Source organism: Mobula hypostoma, chromosome 12, assembly GCF_963921235.1.
Source record: "Mobula hypostoma chromosome 12, sMobHyp1.1, whole genome shotgun sequence".
Lineage (NCBI taxonomy): Eukaryota > Metazoa > Chordata > Chondrichthyes > Myliobatiformes > Myliobatidae > Mobula > Mobula hypostoma.
Genome location: NC_086108.1, coordinates 108328810 through 108349225, shown reverse-complemented (window position 1 = coordinate 108349225; position 20416 = coordinate 108328810). Strand labels below are relative to the sequence as shown.

Genomic DNA, 20416 nt, shown 5'->3' with positions numbered 1-20416 from the left:
TTATGACACAGCACATAATGATGATGACGATGATGAAATCACAGTGAACAGAGCTGAGAAGGAAATTCTTCAGCCCGAGAGCAGTGAATCTGTGACATTCATATAGCTATGGAGGCCAAGTCATTGGGTGTATTTGAAGCGGAGGTTGATAGGTTCTTGATTAGTCAGAGAGTCAAAGATTATGGGGAGAATGAGGTTGAGAGGGTAAGTATATCAGCCATGATTGAATGGTGGAGCAGACTTGATGGGCCATAAAGCCCAATTCTGCTCCTAGGTCTTATGGAGATGGAGGTGGAGGTGGGATGTGAGGAACGAGATGAAAAGGGAGAAACATAATTTATGTGTTCTGAATTAAAACTCTACCTTACCCACTTGCTGATGCAATGTAAACAGTGAAACCATGCAGCATCTGCCTTCCAGGAGCCCAGTAATTAATTAAAAAAATAAATACATCTGCACATCCTGCAGATTCCCACTTCCCACCCCAAAAAAACAGAACAATGCCGTTCGTTAAATATATTTTTGTAGTTTGAAAGCAATTTGTGAAAGACAATAGAGACAGATTTCCTCCAACCGCCTTTCGTCACTGACACCCTGACTGGGAAAATTCTCTTATTGTTTCTCTCCCCTCCGAGGGTTATAACTCAGTTCTTTTAAAATTCATTTACTATTTCTCCAGAAATAGCTGAGGGCCAGATCTTCCTGACAACTCTGAGATTGGATTCTGGTACGATTATCCCATTTGAAAAGAATCCATCACCTGAGAGTAACTGTTACCATCACGGCCTGACTCACCATACAAGCCCCCATCTCTGGCATTAAACCCTCCCCAGAGCAGGACGATGGCGAAGGCTCCCTCAAAACATTACCCTATTCAGAGTTCTTGTCACGAGAACAGGTTATGTGGGGAGGCATGTCAGAAGTCACCTTGAAAGGGCGACTTCCGACATGCAGGAGGAGAAGATGGCAGCACGCCTGCGCGTGCGCAGCCCTCCGGTGAAAAATGATGTCGTATCTGTTAAATAGGGGCCGTGGACAATTCTGATTTGATGGAAAATGGACGTGAAAACACAGAGGAACACCTGGAGAAATTTCTGAAACATTCACTCGCTGCTGTCGTTACTGTGTAGTCGGGAATGTTTCTCAGAGGGTAGGCCTCAAAATCCCCGGCCTTGCCTGCTTTTGGCGACCAAGGAGGTGGAATCGTTCGGACAGAGATGGCGCTCAGTACTCGGTGTCCGAGAGCTGATCAGAGCTTGAAGTTTTCAGATGACTCAGAGTCGGATTGTGGTCGGCATGGCAGGGAGAGTTTTTCTTCCTTCTCCCGTCTGCGTGAGATGTGGGACATTTGAGAGACTTTGAACTTTACTGTGCTCATGGACTTCTTCATCAAGTTATGGTATTGTTGCACTGTTGTAACTATATGTTATAATTATGTGCTTTTGTCAGTTTTTTTCAGTCTTGGTCTGTCCTGTGTTTTGTGATATCACACCGGAGAAAATATTGTATCATTTCTTAATGCATGCATTACTAAATGGCAATAAAAGAGGACTACGTGTCTTCATAATCTAAAAGAGAGGCTCCACTGACTTCATGGAAATCTGCGATCCTGATCACTCAAAATTGAGAGAGTGCTGCCAAGATGGTCTACCCCAAGGGTGAAACGCTAAAGATAGACACAGATATATTTTTGAAGGGTTGACGAGCCAGGGGAATATCTTTAGGTGAAAGGGGAATAGAGAATCTAAAGTAGCTCTGATGGAGGCTGAAGGCCGAAGATTTGGGGTTAGAGAACTGAGTATGCTGTTGGTGGGAGGGAGGATCATGGGATTGTTTTACAGTTGTTTGCTTGTTGTGTTCTGTGTTGTTCTGCCAAGCATTGTGGGCATGCTGTATAGGTATCAGAATGTGTAGCGACATTAGGGCTGCCCATAGCACACTATCAGGTGTGTTAGCTGCTAAAATAAACAATGCATTTCACTGTATGTAATCTTGAAGGACAGTTGGAGCATTGGGTTCAGACCTGAGCTATTCATTATAGGAAGGTACAGAAGGTTTAGGCAGGGTGCAGAGGAGATTTACAAGGATGCTGCCTGGATTAGAGATTGTATCTGGTGAGCGAGGGTTTTTCCCTTTGGAGTGAAGGAGGATGAGAGGTGACTTGATAGGTATGTACAGGATGATAAGAGGTACAGATCGAGTGGACAGAGATTTTTCCCAGAGAATGGTGGGTGCCTGGAATGGGCTGGCAGACAGATTGTGTTGTTTAAGGAACTGTTAAGCAAACAAATATACAGGGAACTGAGGGTTATGGACCACGTTTTCTCCTGCCTGTGAGTGACAATCAAGAGCCAAGGCGTGTGTGTGTGTGTGTGTGTGTGTGTGTGTGTGTGTTGGTAGAAGGGATGGGAAAGAAGATTGTTTTGCGTTATTGCCTTGTCTTATTGCGCTGCTGACACATGGGTCTCCAGTTTTCTTTCATCCATGTACCTTTTTAAGAGTTTCTTAACTGTCTCCATTGCATCAACTATCACCATCTCTGGTAGCACGTTCCACACACCCACCACTCTGTGCAGAACCCTACCTCTGACATCCCCCAGTACCTTCCCCCTATAAATCCTCTGGTCTAGCCACTGCTGCAGAGGAAAACGGCTTGTCATCCAATCTACCTTTTGTTTCTTATCATCTTAAACACATCTATCAAGTCTAGGGGTTCCCAATCTTTTTATGCCATACCATTAAGCAGGAGGTCCACAGATCCCAGGTTGGGACCCCTGATCAAGCCCCCTCTAGTGAGGTTCACCCTTTGTGTTCAGTGTCATGCAGGCAGTGGAAAAGGCCGAAGATGAACAGGCCAGTGTGAGATCTGGAAAGAGAAGTGCAATGGCTTGCGACTAAGCCCCCACCTTGATTCTGTTGTAAACCTTGCCCATCTTGACACAACCATCAACACAATGATTGTGTTTTCACCGACTACGAGCAGGTAAATTGAAGGTTTTGTTTTCACTGTTGCTTCAGGAAGGGTAACAGTGTCACACACAAAATGGCGGGGGTACTCAGCCAGTCAGGCAGCATCACTGGAGAGGAATAAACAGTCGACATTTCAGGCCAAGACTCTTCATCAGGACCCTTCATAGATGCTACCCTACTGAGTTCCTCCAACATTTTGTATGTGCTTTACTCTGGATTTCTACCTTCACACAAGCAAGATTTCTCATGCACCCTGCTGTACATGACAAGAAGCTAATCCAATAACTTGTTCTCTTTGTTGGCACCCTCTCTAATTTTGATTTTATTTCAGTAAGAGATAAGGAGCAGAATAGGCCCTTCCAGTCCTTTGAACCGCACTGCCTAATAGCCCCCGGAAAACCCCGATTTAACCTGAATCTAATCACAAGACAATTTACAATGACCAATCAGCCTTCCCGGTATGACTTAGATTGTAGGACTCGGGGAATATTCATGCATTCCACGGGGAGGACAAACAGAGACTCCTTGGAGAGGGCACCGGGATTGAACTCTGAACTCTGACACCGCAAGCTGAAATAGTGTCAGGCTAACTGCTACACTACAGTGGGCGACTAATCTAATCCACATAAGTGGCAAAGGAGAGGCCAAGCTTTCACTCCCATCTCAAATAATAATGAAATGGAGTACAGGAAGGAGATAGGGAGCTCAGTGACTTGTTGGAATGACAACAACCTTTCACCTGGTATCAACAAAAGAGCTGGTCATTGGCTTCAGGAAGGCAGCAGTGAACACACTCCTGTCTACGTCAAACGTGCTTTGGTTGAGAGGATTGAGAGCATCAAGATCAGAGATATAAAGGTTCTCAACAGTCTGTCTTGGACCAACCATGTTGATGTCACAACCAAGAAGTTCAGCAATACCTCTACTTCCTCAGGATGCTAAAGAAATTCAGCATGTCCCCTTTGACCCTCACCAATTGTTATTGATGCGCCATAGAAAACGATCTATCAGATGCATCATGACTTGGTATGGCAACTGCTCAGTTGCCGTAAGAAACTGCAAAGGGCTGTGGGCACAGCTCAGCACATCACAGGAGCCAGCCTCCTCACCAGTATAATCAAAGACCCTTCCCATCTTGGACATTCTCTCTTCTCCCCCTCCCATCGGGCAGTAGATAGGAAAACCTGAAAGTATGTACCAGCTGGCCCAAGAACAGCTTCTGTCCCACTGTTCTCAGACTTTTGAACTGGCCTCGTGTTTGATAACCTACCTCATTATGATCTTGCCCTTTATCGTTTACCTACACTATACTTTTTTGGTAGCTTTTACACTTTATTCTACCAGACATCCCACCTCTCCTGGAAGTTCCAGGAGTCTCCTGCGTATTAATAGTGGCTCCCTGATGCCCACAAATTATATACAATATCCCGGAAATCAATTTTTTTGAGAGCGAGAGAGCGCGCGAGCAAGAGAGCGACCATGAGAGAGAGAGAGAGCGAGAGCACGCCATGGCAGAGTGTTCCAAAAAAAGAAAACATAAAACGTACGTCACCCCAGATTACCCTAAGGTGTACCCTTGTCTAATAGGGGTCAAAATAATTACAGTGTTGCTCGCTGCACTGTTTGCAACAGTGACTTTTCTATTGCCCATGGTGGGTTAAAATGTAAAAGACATGTTGAGGTGAGTTTAACAGGTGTCATTTGTTCATTCGCATAGCTAACAGTATTTAAACTAGCTGGCTAGCTGCTAAGGAGCTACCCTAGTGCACACATCCCACCTCTCCCAGAAGTTCTGGGAGTCTCCCGCAAATTGATGGTGCTACCTCCCTGAAATGAGTTTTTGCAGGGTGGGATGCCTGTTCTACATTGTTATTGTTTTATCTTGTTCCAGCTTAATACACTTTGTAATGGCTTGATCTAAATGCAAGACAAGCTTTTCACAAATGAACCAATTCCAATTACAGCACTTCACCCCGCAGGCCTGCACCCGAAGGCGGACTCACTCACCTATGTTCTCGGTGGGCACCGTGACAGTTGTTGGCTCGATGAGGTTGTCTGCGAGGACGAAGGCCCCCTCCTCCAGGGTGTCGAGGAGCAGGGTGGCGGCATGGGCCTGCTCAGTGGTGTTCATGTCCCTCCAGGACTGCAGCGCCTCCGGTCTCAGCAGATTGTCTACGGTGTCCACGATGGCCTGGGGGGGCAGGTGGCAGGAGGGGAGGGGGGAGAGGTCAAAGTTCAAAGTTAAATTCAGTTTCACGATCAAAGTATGTATACCATATTCAACCTTAAGATTCTTTTTTTTTTGCAGGCGCCCATGGAAAACAATCAAATGCAATAGAATCCCCAAAATAAACACATACATACACGTAACAGACTGACAAACATGCCATGCGCAAAAGAGGACAAATTGTGCCAATAAAACAAAATTAAACAAATAATATTGAGAACAGGAGCTGCAGAGTCGCTGAAACTGAGCCTATGCACCGCGGAATCAATTCAGTGCTGAAGTCAGTGAACCCCATCCACGCCGGCCCGGAGTCCAATGGTAGTAGTTCCTGAACATGTTGCCGTGGGACACAAGACTCCTGCACCTCCCACTCGGTGGTAGAAGTGAGAAGAGAGGGAGATGGGTCACATACAGGCAGATTGGACTGGCCCAGATGGGGGATTGGGCTGGCACAGAGTAATGGGACTGAACAGTGGTGTTCGTTTTCCGCTCTCCGGCCTCGAAGCTTCAACCTGGCTTGAGGCCCATCCTGGCGCTCTCTCTTCCAGTGATGGCCGGCCTTCGCCTGCTTCGAGGCGCCATACCAGCATTCCTGAGAGTCATGTTCGCCAAATCCTTCAGGGCACCATAAAATCACTCGTTCATTTAGAGCAGGGGAAACCCTGGTTTAGAGGAATATGGGCCAAAAGGGGGCAGGGGACGGGGACGGGGAGTGTGACCAGCTCATTGAAAGTGGTTTCTGTAGGATCAAGACCATCGAACACTACTCCGCAGTACAGGCCCTCTCGAGGGAATGAGATGGGGAAATAAAGTAATAAATATCTAAATGGAGGGGCTGACATGGACACAAGTAAAGATCAAAATGGAATGAGACTGATGAGGGAGATAAATGGGCTGGCTGATGGAAATATCAACCAGCGAGACAAACAGACTCTCGGCAATCCTACACAGGCCCACGCTTTCTCAGACAGAAATGGGAAACAGATATATAATCATCTGTGATGCAGAGAATCCCTTTTAATGTCTCTTAAGTAATGGGTCGACCTTTCTTCAAATATGGGCATACTCTTGCTGTACAAGAGTCTTGTACGATATTGTACGAGAGTTAGGACTCCACGGTAATATTGTTAGCACGTCACTATGACAGCTCGAGGCGTCAGAGTTCGGAGTTCAATTTTGGTGCCGTCTGTAAGGGGCTTGTATGTCCTTCCTGTGATGCCTGTGGGTTTCCTTTGGGTGCTCTGACTTCCTCCCACAGTCCAAAGATGTACCGGTTAGTAGGTTAATTGGTCATTGTAAATTAACTTGCGTTTACGCTAGGGTTAAATCGGTGGGTGGGTTGCTGAGCAGATTTATTATCTCTTTCAACCCCATTCTCCTGGTTCCCTTTTATGCTGCAAATGACAGCAAGAAAACAAAACTCCACGTAGTATATGGTGACATACACTTAGTGGCCACTTTAATAGGTGCACTGTACATCTGCTCCATAATGCAAATATCTAATCAGCCAATTATGTGGCAGCAACTTAGTGCAGACATGGTAAAGAGGCTCTGTTTTTGTTCAGACCAAACATGAGAATGGGGGAGAAATGAGATCTGAATGACTTTGACCATGGAATGATTGTTGGTGCTAGACAGAGTGTTTTGACTATCTTAGAAACTGCTGACCTCCTGAGATTTTCATGCACAAGTTTCTAGGGTTTACAAAGAATGGTGTGAAGAACAAAAAAGACATCTAGTGAGCAGCAGTTCTGTGGGTGAAAATGCATCGTTAATGAGAGGACGAGAGGAGAAGGGCCAGATCGATCCAAACTGACAGAAAGGTGAGAGTAACTCAAATAGCCATGTATTACGTTACAACAGTGGTGTGCGGAAGAGCATCTCTGAAGGGACAACATGTCAACCGTTGAATTGGATGGGCTGCAGCCGCTGAATACCAGGCATATGCACTCTGTGCCCACTTCAAAAGGTACAGGAGGCATCTAATGAAGTGGCTACTGAGTGTACATGTTATTTGGTAACAAGTTTGCTTCGAAAACTGAAAATTTTTGTGAAACTTAATAGTTGATTTGAGGGACATCACTTGACTGGGATGAAGATCTTAAGCGAGGGGTAAAAATACACAACAGGAGAAATAAGTAACATTTAAGCCAGGGGTGGCCAACCCCTTACATTCCATGCGTCAATTTTTTCATGCACGAGTTCAAATGTGATTTTTTCATGCACGAGTTCTATATTAACATATTTTTACAAGAATTGTATGGCGCATCTGAACTCGTGAGTGAAAAAATTGACACATGGAATGTAAAACATTGGCCACCCCTGATTTAAGCCCTACCAGGAAATAACAATCAAGTTCAAGTTCCAATTTATTGTCATCTGACTGTACACATATACAAACAAACAAAATAATGTTTCTCTGGACCATAGTGCATCCAAATTGCATACAGTACAGTATATCACACACAGTACAAAAACAAAATATGTTGACTGTTAATTAACTCTGTTCTCTGCTGTGTAAGCAAGAGTGAATTATGCAGAGGAAACTGTGCTGTGGCCCAGGACACACAGTTACCAATTACTGAAGCCCCCCACCCCTCCCCATCCCTTCTCTCTGCACTGGTCTTTCTTTGATTAATGCTCATGGCACTGGTTTCGGTAACCCACTGCATATTGCAAGGTGAGTTTTATACAGTCCTTGCAAGAATGATTAGGAAAGAAGTTTACCCAGGCGACTTGTCAGCATAAGATTAATTAGCTTAATCCATCTTGGTCTCCTCATTGTCCAGGTTTTCAGTCACACTGACCTTCCTAGCAGGTGGGAATACTTAGACGTGACACTGCCAGTTCTTTTCCTCCCTCTCTGACAGAGCCAGGTCAGTGGAATGTTAGCCCAAGCTTTTCAGTCAATACGGTCTTGCTACCACTGTGTATTGAAGAGCTGGATCCTGTGCAAAAACCTCTCCAATAGCTGAAGCGTGTACAAAGAACATAGAACTTGTAGGGTAAGTTTTTTTTTTACATAGAGTGTGGAGGGTGCCTGGGAACATTAATTCCCAGGATCAGAAAGCGGTGGCTACAGTCTAGTCCATCACAGGCAAAGTCCTCCCCATCACTGAGCACATTTCCATGGAGCACTGTCACAGGAAAGCAGCAGCCATCATCAAGGACCTCCACCATACAGGCCATGCTCTCTTCTCACTGCCACCACCAGGTTCCCACCCATCTGCTCATGGACTGTTTGTTCCACCTCCATCAGGGAGGAGGCTACGTAGCATCCAGACCAGGGCCACTAGACGCAAAAACAGTTACTTTCCCCGAGCAGCAAGTCTGATCAACACCTCCACCCACTAACCCACCCCACCCCGAACCACCACTACTTTATTATTTCCTGTCAGAGTCACCTTATGTACAGACACACCTGTGCTTAGTGTCACTATATGGACATACAATCAATCTACATATAGTTGTTGCTGAGTGTTGTCGAGTCATTGTCAATTCATGGTGACCCTATGGATAGTGTAGTTGTCCAGTGAGAGCGATCGCTCTCACTGGAGGCTGGAACTACGCAGAGGTCTAAAAAGAGAAGAGAAGCTGAGGCTTGCTGCTGAAGAAAAGCGCACTCGTCAGAAAAACAGCACCAAGACAACACTGGAGGACAGCGCCTTCAAGTGCAGTCGCTGCAGTCGAGACTGTCACTCCCGTGTGGGACTCTACAGCCACAACAGACGCTGCTCCAACGCAGACTGAAGCAAGACTTTCCAGGTGCAGATTCATGGTCTCGTGAGACTAACGGATGCCACCACCACCATAGGGTTTTCATGGCAAGATATGGAAGTAGATTTCCAGGCCTTTCTTCTGCACAGATACTGCTGCTGCCCAGATTGGGACCCAGGCAGATGCAAATTCAGGACCATTCGCCTTGAAGTCCAGTGCTGAAGCCACTACACCACTGGCTTCGCAATACAAATATCTATAAGCTATCTTATATAGTTATATTTATTGTGTTTTTTTATTATTGTCCTCTTTATCTTTTGTGTTTTTTGTGCTGCATCAGATCTATAGTAACAATTATTTCCTTCTCCTTTACACTGGTGTACTGGAAATGATACTAAACAATCTTGAATCTCAAAGAAGGTACAGAACCCTTGGGTCACATACCATCAGTTTCAGGAGCAGTTATTACCCTATAACCACCAGGCTTCTGAAACATCGTACATAACTTCACTCACCTCAACTTGAACTGATTCTACAACCTACTTTTAAGGACTGCAGAAATCTAGTCTTCAGTATTATTTATTTACTTTAACTTTTTTTCATTTGCACAATTTGTCTTCTTTTTCACATTTGTCAGTCTTTGTTTAAGAGTACTTATTTTATAAAAGCTATTACATTTCTTTTTTTTCCTGTAAATGAATAAAAATCTATCTCAAGGAAGTATCTGGAGACATTGACATACTTTGATGATAAATGTTCTTTGATTCGAATTCTGAACAGTGCTGCCAGGGACAGTGGTAAAAATCTGATATCATCATCATCATGTGCCATGTCGAATGATGTAGGTGATTATGGTCTTTCTGTGACCATGATTGCTCTGCCAATTTTTCTACAGAAGTGGTTTGCCATTGCCGCCTTCTGGGCAGTGTCTTTACAAGACAGGTGACCCCAGCCATTATCAATACCCTTCAGAGATTGTCTGCCTGGTGTCAGTAGTCACATAACCAGGACTTGTGATACCATCCACCACCTGCTCCCATGTCTTCACGTGACCCCAATCGGGGAGCGAAGCAGGTGCTACACCTTGCCCAAGGGTGACCTGCAGACTAGCAGAGGGAGGGACTGCCTTACGCCTCCTTTGGGAGAGATGAATCTCCACCCTGCCAAACCAAAAAGCAGATATGGTAGAGGCATTTAAAAGACTTTTAGGTAGTTCCACAGATGTGTAGGGAATGGAGAGTTAGGAACATTGTGTTGCCAGAAGTTGCAAGCAGTTTAGTTAGGTATTTAATTTTTTAATATTAATTTATGGGATGTGGGCATCGCCAACTATGCCAGCATTTATTGCCCATCCTAGTTACCCTTGAGAAAGTGATGATGAGCTGCCTTCCTGAACCGCTGAAGCCCCTGAGGTGCAGGTACACCTGATTATTTGTTTAATTAGGTTGCCACAATATTGTTGGCCAAAGGTTAGTAGGTAGGTGGGTAGGTAGGTAGTCATACTTTATTGATCCCGAGGGAAACTGGTTTTCATTACAGTTGCACCACAAATAATTAAATAGTAATAATAAAACCATAAATAGTTAAATAGTAATATGTAGATTATGCCAGGACCAGCCTATTGGCTCAGGGTGTCTGACCGTCCAACGGAGGAGTTGTATAGTTTGATGGCCACAGGCAGGAATGACTTCCTATGACGCTCTGTGTTGTAATTGGGCGTAAATCAAAGGGCGTAATTGGGCATTGTGAGAAAGTAAGTTGGTAAGTAAAAATGATTGTTTAATGTTTGTTTGTTGTTTAATGTTATTTCCAGTACACAGGTGTAAAGGAGAACAAAATAATCGTTACTCTGGATCCAATGCAGCACAAAAAAACAAAATGAGATAAAGAATACAATAATAATAAAAGACACCAAGTATAAATATAAAGCACAGTAATACACGTAATATGCACAGTAAGCTCTGAAGGTAAAGATAAAATCGACAGATGAGTGACGCATAAATAACAAACTATAATGCATAAATTAAATATTGTAAAGAACTGAACAAATAAACCAGTGAAACTTTGAATATGGTGTAGCAGAGAGTTCAGAAGCCTAATGGCCTGGGAGAAGAAACTGTTTCCCACCTTGACAAGGCGACCGACAGGAAATGATAAGGTAGTGGTGGGAGGGTGTGTGCCGGGGTGGGTGAATGGGAGGAGATGTTGATCAGCCTTACTGCTTCGGGAAAGTAACTGAGTCTGGTGGTCCTGGCGTGGATGCTACGTAGCCTCCTTCCCGATGGCAGTGGGACAAACAGCCCAAGAGCAGGGTGGGTGGGATCCTTCATGATGTCACTGGCTCTTTTCCGGCACCTTTCTGTATACATGTCCTTGACCGCAGGCAGGCATTCAATACTGGAGATTGTAGTTCTCAGCTGGCAGAAGAGGAATGAGAACTTCCTTTGCCCTTGCTTTTGCAGACCAACGTGGACTAGCAAACGTGATGTTCATCCATTTGCTACCGGTGGGTCAGTGATGAGACAAAAACGATCCTTCTGGGCTGCAGTCACCAAATCCATAGATCGAGCACTGATAACGGTGTCATATGACTGCTCTACACAAGGTGCTAAATAAATTCAAAATGTCCTTGGAAGCTCGTTCCAAAGATCGATTGTTGTCTTAAATGTCACAAATCATTGATATGGTATTTTGTGATGTAAATGTAAACATTATGCTATTCTTGAAGAAACTGTACCATGGAGAGCTTTCTAACTGGCTGCATCACCGTCTGGGATGGGGGGGGTGGTGGTGTGGGTGGTGCTGTGAATGCACAGGATTGAAGTAAGCTGAAGACGGTTGTAAAATTAGTCAGCTCCACCATGGCCACTAACCTCTGTAGTAACTGCACATCTTCAAGGAGCGATGCCTCAAAAAAGGCAGGGTCCGTTATTCAGGATCCCCATCAGCCGAGACATGCCCCCTTCTCATTGCTATCATCAGGAAGGAGCTGCAGAAGCCCGAAGGCACACACTCAACGATCTAGGAACAACTCCTTCCCCTCCGCCATCAGATTCTGAATGGACATTGAACCCATGAACACTACCTCACTAATTCACTAATTTCTTTAAACTTTTTTTGCGCTACTTATTTAACTATTTAATACATATATACTTACTGCCATTCACAATTTTTTCCCTCTCTATTTTCATGTGTTGCATTGTGTTGCTGCCCCAAAGCCAACAAATTTCACGACATATGCTGGTGATATTAAACCTGATTCTGATTCCTTTATAGCCATAGATTCAGAGTGTAGAAACAGGTCCCTCAGCCCTCCCAAGTCCGAATCGAACATCAAACACTCATTTACGCTAATCCCACACAAATCCAAGTTTACTGACCCCACATTCTACCATTCTAAAACACGAGTGACAATTTGCCATGACTTTGCAACTCACTGCACTTTCACCATAACTGTAACGCTTTATTCCTGTATTCTGTTATTGCTTTCCCTACTATTACCTTGAGATAACAATGTGATGAAATTATCTGTATGGATGGAATTCAAAATAAGATTTTATTTTACTGCACATTAGTTAATGTGACAATAATTAACTTAATTTACCAATTTATAACGGCCAATTAACCTACAGACCCCTGCATGCTAAAGATGATCTCTCTGTCTGTCTTGTTATGCCCCTTGCACCTTATTCTCTATCAGCACTGCACTTTCTGTAACGATTTATTCGAAGTTCAAGATGCATTTATTATCAGAGTATGTATACCATATACAACCTTGAGATTCATCTTCTTGCAGGCAACCTCAACACAAAGAAACACAATAGAATCCATGAGAAACCCCCACAACAAAGACCAACAGGCATCCACTGTGTGAAAAAAAAGAACAAATCATGCAAACAGTAAAATAAAACAAATAACAGACAGAACATGAACCACAGAGTCCCCGAACGCGAGTCCTCAGACAGGGCGCCAGTTCAGCGCTGAGGTCAGAGAAACCAGTCCAGAAGCCCGCTGGCTGTGGGCCACAGCTGTGGAGTCTGTAATTCAGTGCTGACTGAATTACACTCCATTACTGCTTTACCTCAACATACCTCTGCAATGAATTGATCTGTATGAATCGCAAAATAAACTTTTTCAGTGTACCTTGGTACATGTGATATGAATAAACCTATTTGATTTGCCAATTTGCAATGGCCAATTAACTTATAGACCTCTTTATGCAAAAGATGGACTCTTGATCTCACAATCGACCTTGTTATGGCTTTTGCACCTTCTGGTCTGCCTGCACTTTCTCTGTAGCTGTTACACTTTATCCTACACTGTTATTGTTTACATCATTACTGTGTAATGATTTGATCTGTATGAACAGTATTCAAGAGAAGCTTTACACTGCATGTCGGTGCACATGACAATACTAAACCAATACCAATTTACAACGACTAATTAACCTACAGACCTCTTTCCTCTGAAGATGAATCTCAGGCTATCTCACTGTGCACTTTATTGTTTAAGGTGCTGTATAAATAATTCAATAATAAATATGTGAGAATAATAAACTAACTTAATTTACAGTGGCCAATGAACCTGCAGACCTCCATACTAAATATCTTTCAGTCTATCTCACTGTGGACTTTATTGTCCGCCTGCACTGCCCTCCTGCTGTAACTAACACTTTCTTCTGCACTCTGTTATGTTTTCCTTTTGTACCTTCTCATTGTACTTACATACAAAATGATGGGTCTGGAAGGCAGACAAAGAAAGCTTTTCACTGTATCTCCATGCATGTGACAATACTAAACCTGTTACCACCTGGCATCGCCTCCAAGAGGACCAGTGCTATTGTCGTGGTTTGGAGGCTTGTGTGCCTCAGTGACCCAGAGAGCTATGTTGGCTGGAGTCAGGGCTTTGTGCTTTGACTCTTAGCAGGGTCACCCATGCCAAACAGGTCAAAGGGTAGAGGCCAGACTAAGAGTGGTCCACCGGTCCTTCAGGCTCAGGGCCAACAACCCTGACTGGTGAAACAAAATTGTTATGGAAACAGCAGTGAAGAATTCTTCTATACGAGCAGAGACAGAACATAGAACTCGACAGCACATTACAGGCCCTTCAGCCCACAATGTTGTGCCGACCACGTAACCTGCTCTAGAAACTGCCTAGAATTTTCCTACCACATAGCCCTCTATTTTTCACAGCTCCATGTACCTATCAAAGAGTCTCTTTAAGACCCTATTGTATTCGCCTCTACCACCGTAATGGGCAGTAAGTACCCAGCATATCCTTGGGGTGTGATTGGAACTTGGGACACCTGAAGCAACACATGCAGTTACAGGGAGATTCTGCAAACTCCACACGGTAAGCATTGAATATGGGTTAATGAAGCTCTACTGCCAATTCTCGCTTTCTGAATGACAGCACTGTGAAATATTACCCAGGAAATTCGCCGATCATACCGACACACAGCCAGTAAAAACAGAATTAACAGTCCAACAGGCGACACAGGGGTTTGCCTTTGTAGAAAATACAGGGATGATAATCAGGCTCCTGTTCCATCAGGAAAGGGATACAGGAACCAGAAGACACACACTCAATGCTTCAAGAACATCTTCTTCCCCTCTACCATCAGATTTCTGAATGGACATTGAACCCATGAACACTACCTCACGATGTTTTATCGCTCTCTTTTTCAAATTTTCTAATAAATATTTCTGATTGTAATTTATAGTTTTAAAAAATTATTACGTATCGCAATGCTCTGCTGCCGCAAAACAAAAAATTTCTCTACATATGCCAGTGATATTAAACCTGATTCTGAGAAAGTACAAGGATGAAACCAGATGGCAAAGAGAGGCAGGAAGGACAGCACTGGGTGAGTGTGCGAAAGGGGATGGAGGGAGGGAGAAAAAGCGTCATGCCACATATCAGCCAAGCAAGACGCAACGGCCTCGATGGGGGCAAGGCAGACGGAGCAAAGGAAAATCAATATCACAGTGTGCTACCTTAATATATCCTCTGCAAGTCTTGTCTCTTCTTTGGAGCTTTTCCAGTTGTGGGAGGCAGAGAGAGAGAGACAGATAGAGAGAGAGAGAGAGACAGACACACACACACACACACACAGAGACAGACAGAACAAGAGAGAGAGACAGACAGACAGAGAGGGAGGGAGAGAGAGAGATAGAGATAGAGGGGGTGGAGAGAGAGGCAGACAGAGAGAGAGGGGAGACAAAAAAAGAGGGGAGAGAGAGGGGGGAAGGGAGAGAGAGGGAGGGACAGAGAGAGAGGGAGGGAGAGAGAAAGAGAGGGGAGAGAAAACATGTGGTTATTACGGAGAGAGTCAGCACTGTAACATCATCAGAGTAGAGACAGTCACTCACTTTGCAATCATCAGAATGGGAAGTTCTGACCCGAGGCTTTTGGCCTTCATGACCCACTGGCCTTACCTTGGTAAAGCTGCGCCCCAGCGTGTCCTTCTCGCTCGGCCGCAGTTCCTGGAGCTGGGCATCCAGGATGTCGACCAGCTGCTCCATAAGCCTGACTGACGAGCTGACATCTCCCGCGAAAATGGGTCCTTTGGTGTGCTTAGCCAGCTCATTTGCTAGGTTAGCAGCATTCTCTCCGCTCCTGATCTATGAACACAAGTTCAAAGTAAATTTATTATCAAAGTATATATACAGTGCCTATCAAAAGTATTCACCCCCCCCCCCCGGAGGTTTTCATGTTTTATAGTTTTATAGCATTGTTTTACAGTGGAGTCAAGGGATATGGGGAGAAGGCAGGAACAGGGTACTGATTGTCGATGATCAGCCATGATCACAGTGAATGGCGGTGCTGGCTCAAAGGGCCGAATGGCCTACTCCTGCACCTATTGTCTATTGACTAACATTGAATCACATTGGACCTTTTTTGACACTGATCAGCAGAAAAAGACTCTTTCATGTCAAAGTGAAAACAGATCTCTATAAAGTAATCTAAATTAATTACAAATATAAAACACATTTCACCCCCTTTAAAGTGACACACCAGATCATCTCTGGTGCAGCCAATTGGTTTCAGAAGTCACATAATTAGCTAAATAGAGATCACCGTGTGCAGGCAAGGTATTTTATTGATTCTAATAAAAATACACCTGTAGCTGGTGTCCTAGCAAAGACTATACCATGAAGTCTCCAAGCAACTTCATGAAAAGGTTATTGAAAAGCACAAGTCAGGAGATGGATACAAGAAAATTTCCAAGTCACTGTATTTCCCTTGGAGTACAGTTAAGCCAATTATCAGGAAATAGAAAGAATATGGCACAGCTGTAAATCTGTCTGGAACAGACCTAAAACCTCAAAAGCTGAGTGACTGTGCAAGAGGAGAGGACCACCAAGAGACTATGACAACTCTGGAGGAGTTACAAGCTCCAGTGGCTGAGATGGGAGATACTGTGCATACAACAACTGTTGCCTAGCTGTTTCATCAGTCACAGTTTTATGGGAGAGTCGCAAAGAGAAAGCCACTGTAGAAAAAATCTCTCATGAAATGTCAACTGGAATTTGCCAGAAGGCATACGGCAGACTCTGAAGTCAGCTGGAAGACGGTTCTATGGTCTGTTGAAACTAAAATTGAGCTTTTTGGCTATCAGACCAAATACCATGTTTGGCATAAGTCAAGCACTGCACATCATCATAAACACATCATCCCTACCATGAATCGGGGTGGTGGCTGCATCATGCTGTGGGGATGCTTCACTGCAGCAGGCCCTGGAAGGCTTGAGAAGGTAGAGGGTAAAATGAATGCAGCAAAATACAGGGAAATCCTGGAGAAAAGTCTGCAAGAGAACTGTGACTTGGGAGAAGGTTTGTTTTCCAGCAAGACAATGACCCCAAGATTAAAGCCAAAGCTACACAGGATTGGCTTAAAAACAACAAAGTTAATGTCCTAGAGTGGCCAATTCAGGGTCCAGATCTCAATTTAACTGAAAACTTGCAGCTGGACTTGAAAAGGGCTGTTCCCTCATGATCCCCAAGCAATCTGAGAGAGTTTGAGCAGTTTTATAAAGAAAAATGGGGAAAAATTCCAATGTGCAAAGCTAATAGAGACCTATCCACACAGACTCAAGGCTATAATTGATGCCAAATGTGTATCTCCTAAATATTGACTTGAAGGGGTATGTAATTATGCAATTAATTATTTTATGTTTAATAATTCTAATAAATTTAGACCAATTTGTAGAAATTTGCTTTCCCATTGACAAGAAAGAGTCTCTTCTGTTGCTCAGTGTCAAGACAGCCAAATTAAATCCTCTGTGACTCAATGTTGTAAAACAATAAAACATGAAAACTTCCGGGGGAGGGGAGCAAATACTTTTTTATAGGCACTGTTTGTCACCATATACTACTCTGAGACGCGCTGATTAATCAAGAACCAATCAACCTCTGCTTTAAATATTTCCAATGACTTGGCCTCCACAGCTACCTGTGGCAAAGAATTCCACAGATTCACCACCCTCTGGCTGAAGAAATTTTTCCTCAGCTCTGTTCAAAATGGACGTCCCTCAATTCTTACGCTGTGCCCTTTGGTTCTAGACTCACACACTAAAGGAAACAATATCTGATACTAGAGTGATGAGTCTATGGAATTCTTTACCACAAGCAGCTGTGGAGGCAAAGTCTTTATGTATGTTTAATACAGAGTTTGATCGATTCCTGATTGGTCAGGGAGGGCATGAAGGGATATGGACAGGGAGGAAGCAGGAGATTGAGGCTGAGAGAAAAATTGGATCAGCCTAGATGAAATCTTGGAGCAGACTTGATAGGTCAAATGGTTTAATTCTTCTCCGTTATCTTGTGGTTCTGTAAGTTTCAATGAGATTCCCCCCTCTCCCACCTCCCCACCCTTCATTCTTCTAAACTCCAGTGAGAACAAGCCCAGAGCCATCAAACACTCCTTATACGTTACACCTTTAATTCCCAGGATCATTCTCATAAGCCTCTTCTAGACCCTAGCCAGCACAGCCCTTTTTTTTAGATAAAAATCCCAAAACCGATCACCACCCTCTGAGTGCAGTCTGAACTTAACTCATTAAAATAAATTGACTAGAGTCTCAGAAGATGTGGGAGGTAACAATCTGAGCATTTCACATTTTTTGACTGACAACAAATCGCATTGTGACCTTCCATGAGCTGTTGTGCTCCTTTGTGCCGATGATGAGAGAGTGTCAAAACTTTTGGTTCGATTTAATATTGAAGAATGTATACAATATGCAACCTAAAGTTTTACTCTTCACTTTTGTGTTATTTCGCTCTCCTTTTGTTGCAGATTAATCTAGGTTAGAGTTGTTAGATTGATCTTGGAGTAGGTTTAAAGATCAGCACAACGTTTTGGGCAGAAGGGCCTGTAATGTTCTATTTTCAATGTTTTATTAAGATGACCAAACAGTTGAAATCACTGTCGACAAGCCTGAGTATTCATGGATCCATACGGAGCTTTAGCCAACCTCGAATGGCCAAAGGCCCTGACCAATTAAGTAATGACCGTTAACGCATTAAAACATCTGAGAGTGTTTGAACAAAATGCCAGGTAGCCGTCATATTTCTGTCTGTGGCAGCTTGCTTTGTACAGAGATTTCAAAAATGCTTTATCGCTTGTGCTCTATAAATGCACTTCCTTCTTCTGGGCCACGTGTGCTTTGAGACTCCAGAGCGATAACATCATCGCCGTCGATTTCGTGAGCCCCATTGGACTGTGAAATATTTGGCCAATCTCTCAATCATATTTGCACAGTTTGAAAATATTACTTCGAGATTAAATGACTCAGAAACTGATAAAGGGATTCAAACTCTATTTGCAGTCCTCTTTGAAAGCAGCTGTCTTGCCCACATGTTAATTTCATATTCGAGTATACTTGGCAAACATTCTTTCAATTCCCAATGGCTAACCATGCCGTGCAAAAGAAAACTAATTATGTCCATTCCTTCAAAGGCCTTGGCTGGTTGTTAAAGCTCCAGTTTTCAAACATGAACCACAAGATGTAGGAAAAGAATCAGGCCATTCAGCCCATCAAGTCTGCTCTCCATCCTACTACGGCTGATTTATTATCCCTCTCTCTATTTTCCTGCTTATCCACGTAGACTTTGAGGCTGTCACTAGTAGTGTGGTGGTTAGCACAACAGTCTACAATACAGGTGACCCAGGTTCAATTCCCGCCACTGCATGTAAGTTCCCCCTGTGACCACGCGGGTTTCCTCTGGGTGCTCAGGTTTTCTCACACAATCCAAAGACATACTGGTTGGCAGGTTAATTGGTTAATTGTCTTTTGTCCCATGATTAGGTTAGGGTTAAGTCAGGGGATTACTGAGCGGTACAGCTGGAAGGACCTATTCCGTGCTGTATCTCAAAATATTTAATCAAGAACCTAGCAACTTCCACTTTAAACATACCCAATGGCTTGACCTCCATAGACGTCTGTGGCAATGAATTCCACAGTTTCACCACACTCTGCCAAAGAGATTCCTCCTCAGAAATAATACAAAAAATGTGTAACTTGGATAGTTGATAGTTGGGTTGAATCATTCTCCAATCTTGGGAATTAACTTGCAAACTTTTCGTCACCATACGAGGAGACATCATCAGTGCACTGTTAATTCTGATATGTCCTCCGAATGCTTGGCCTTTATATACTTATCAATCAGCTGATTGTTGCTATTACAGATTAGTGATGAAGCATTTGCGAATAAATTGCCTAGATCAGAGAACAACTCAACCCAACCAAATTCCTCCTCAACTCCGTTCCAAAGGGACATCCCTCTATTCTGAGGCTGTGCCCTCTGGTCCTAGACTCCCCCACTATAAGAACTATCCTCTCCATGTCCACTCTATCTAGGCCCTTCAATATTCAAAGTGTATCAAGACTGAATATAGTCAGATTCCTGTGGATAATAAACCATTGTGGTAGATAGATCTTTAAAACATGCAATGTTAATCTCCTCTTGAATCACACAGGGCACATATAGATACACAGAGAAATCCATAACATCAGTGCGGACAAGTCGGAGCTGCAGGATAGCATAATGGTTAGCACATCCCTTTAAGCACAGATAATCACAGAGTTCGATTCCCATCACTGCCTGTAATGATCTGATCTCTATGAACAGTATGCAAGACAATCTTTTCACTATATCTTGGGACATGTGACCATAATAAACCAATCCCAGTCATGGAGTGACCACAACATAACGCAACTGCACATATGGCAACAAAATTGCTTTTGTTTGTTTTGAGGGAGGGTGGCATAGTGGTTATCAACAACATTTTACAGTACCAGCAACCTGAGCTCAATTCCCATTGCTGCCTGTAAGGAGTTTGTACATCTTCGCCGAGGCACATGGCTTCCTCCGCATGCTCCGGTTTCCTCCCACAGTCCAAAGGCGTACCAGTTGGTGGGTTAATTGGTCGTGGTAAATTGTCCTGTGATTAGGCTAGCGTTAATTCGGGGGATTGCTGGGTGGCGCAGCTCGAAGGACT

General features: G+C 43.8%; 1 protein-coding gene across 11 annotated transcripts in view; it reads right to left on the bottom strand.

The window, feature by feature from the left end:
* Positions 1–20416, bottom strand: part of adgrl2a (adhesion G protein-coupled receptor L2a) — a 982900-nt gene that overhangs the window by 93438 nt on the left and 869046 nt on the right. For 8 of the 11 annotated variants that reach the window (XM_063064760.1, XM_063064761.1, XM_063064767.1 and 5 more), the window contains 3 exons: positions 15352–15537; positions 14911–14949; positions 4978–5161 (listed from right to left, as the gene is read on the bottom strand). In XM_063064760.1, the coding sequence (XP_062920830.1) occupies positions 4978–5161; positions 14911–14949; positions 15352–15537 (409 nt within the window). The remainder of the gene's footprint in view (positions 1–4977; positions 5162–14910; positions 14950–15351; positions 15538–20416) is intronic. The other 3 variants (XM_063064764.1, XM_063064765.1, XM_063064770.1) reach the window with 1 other exon arrangement.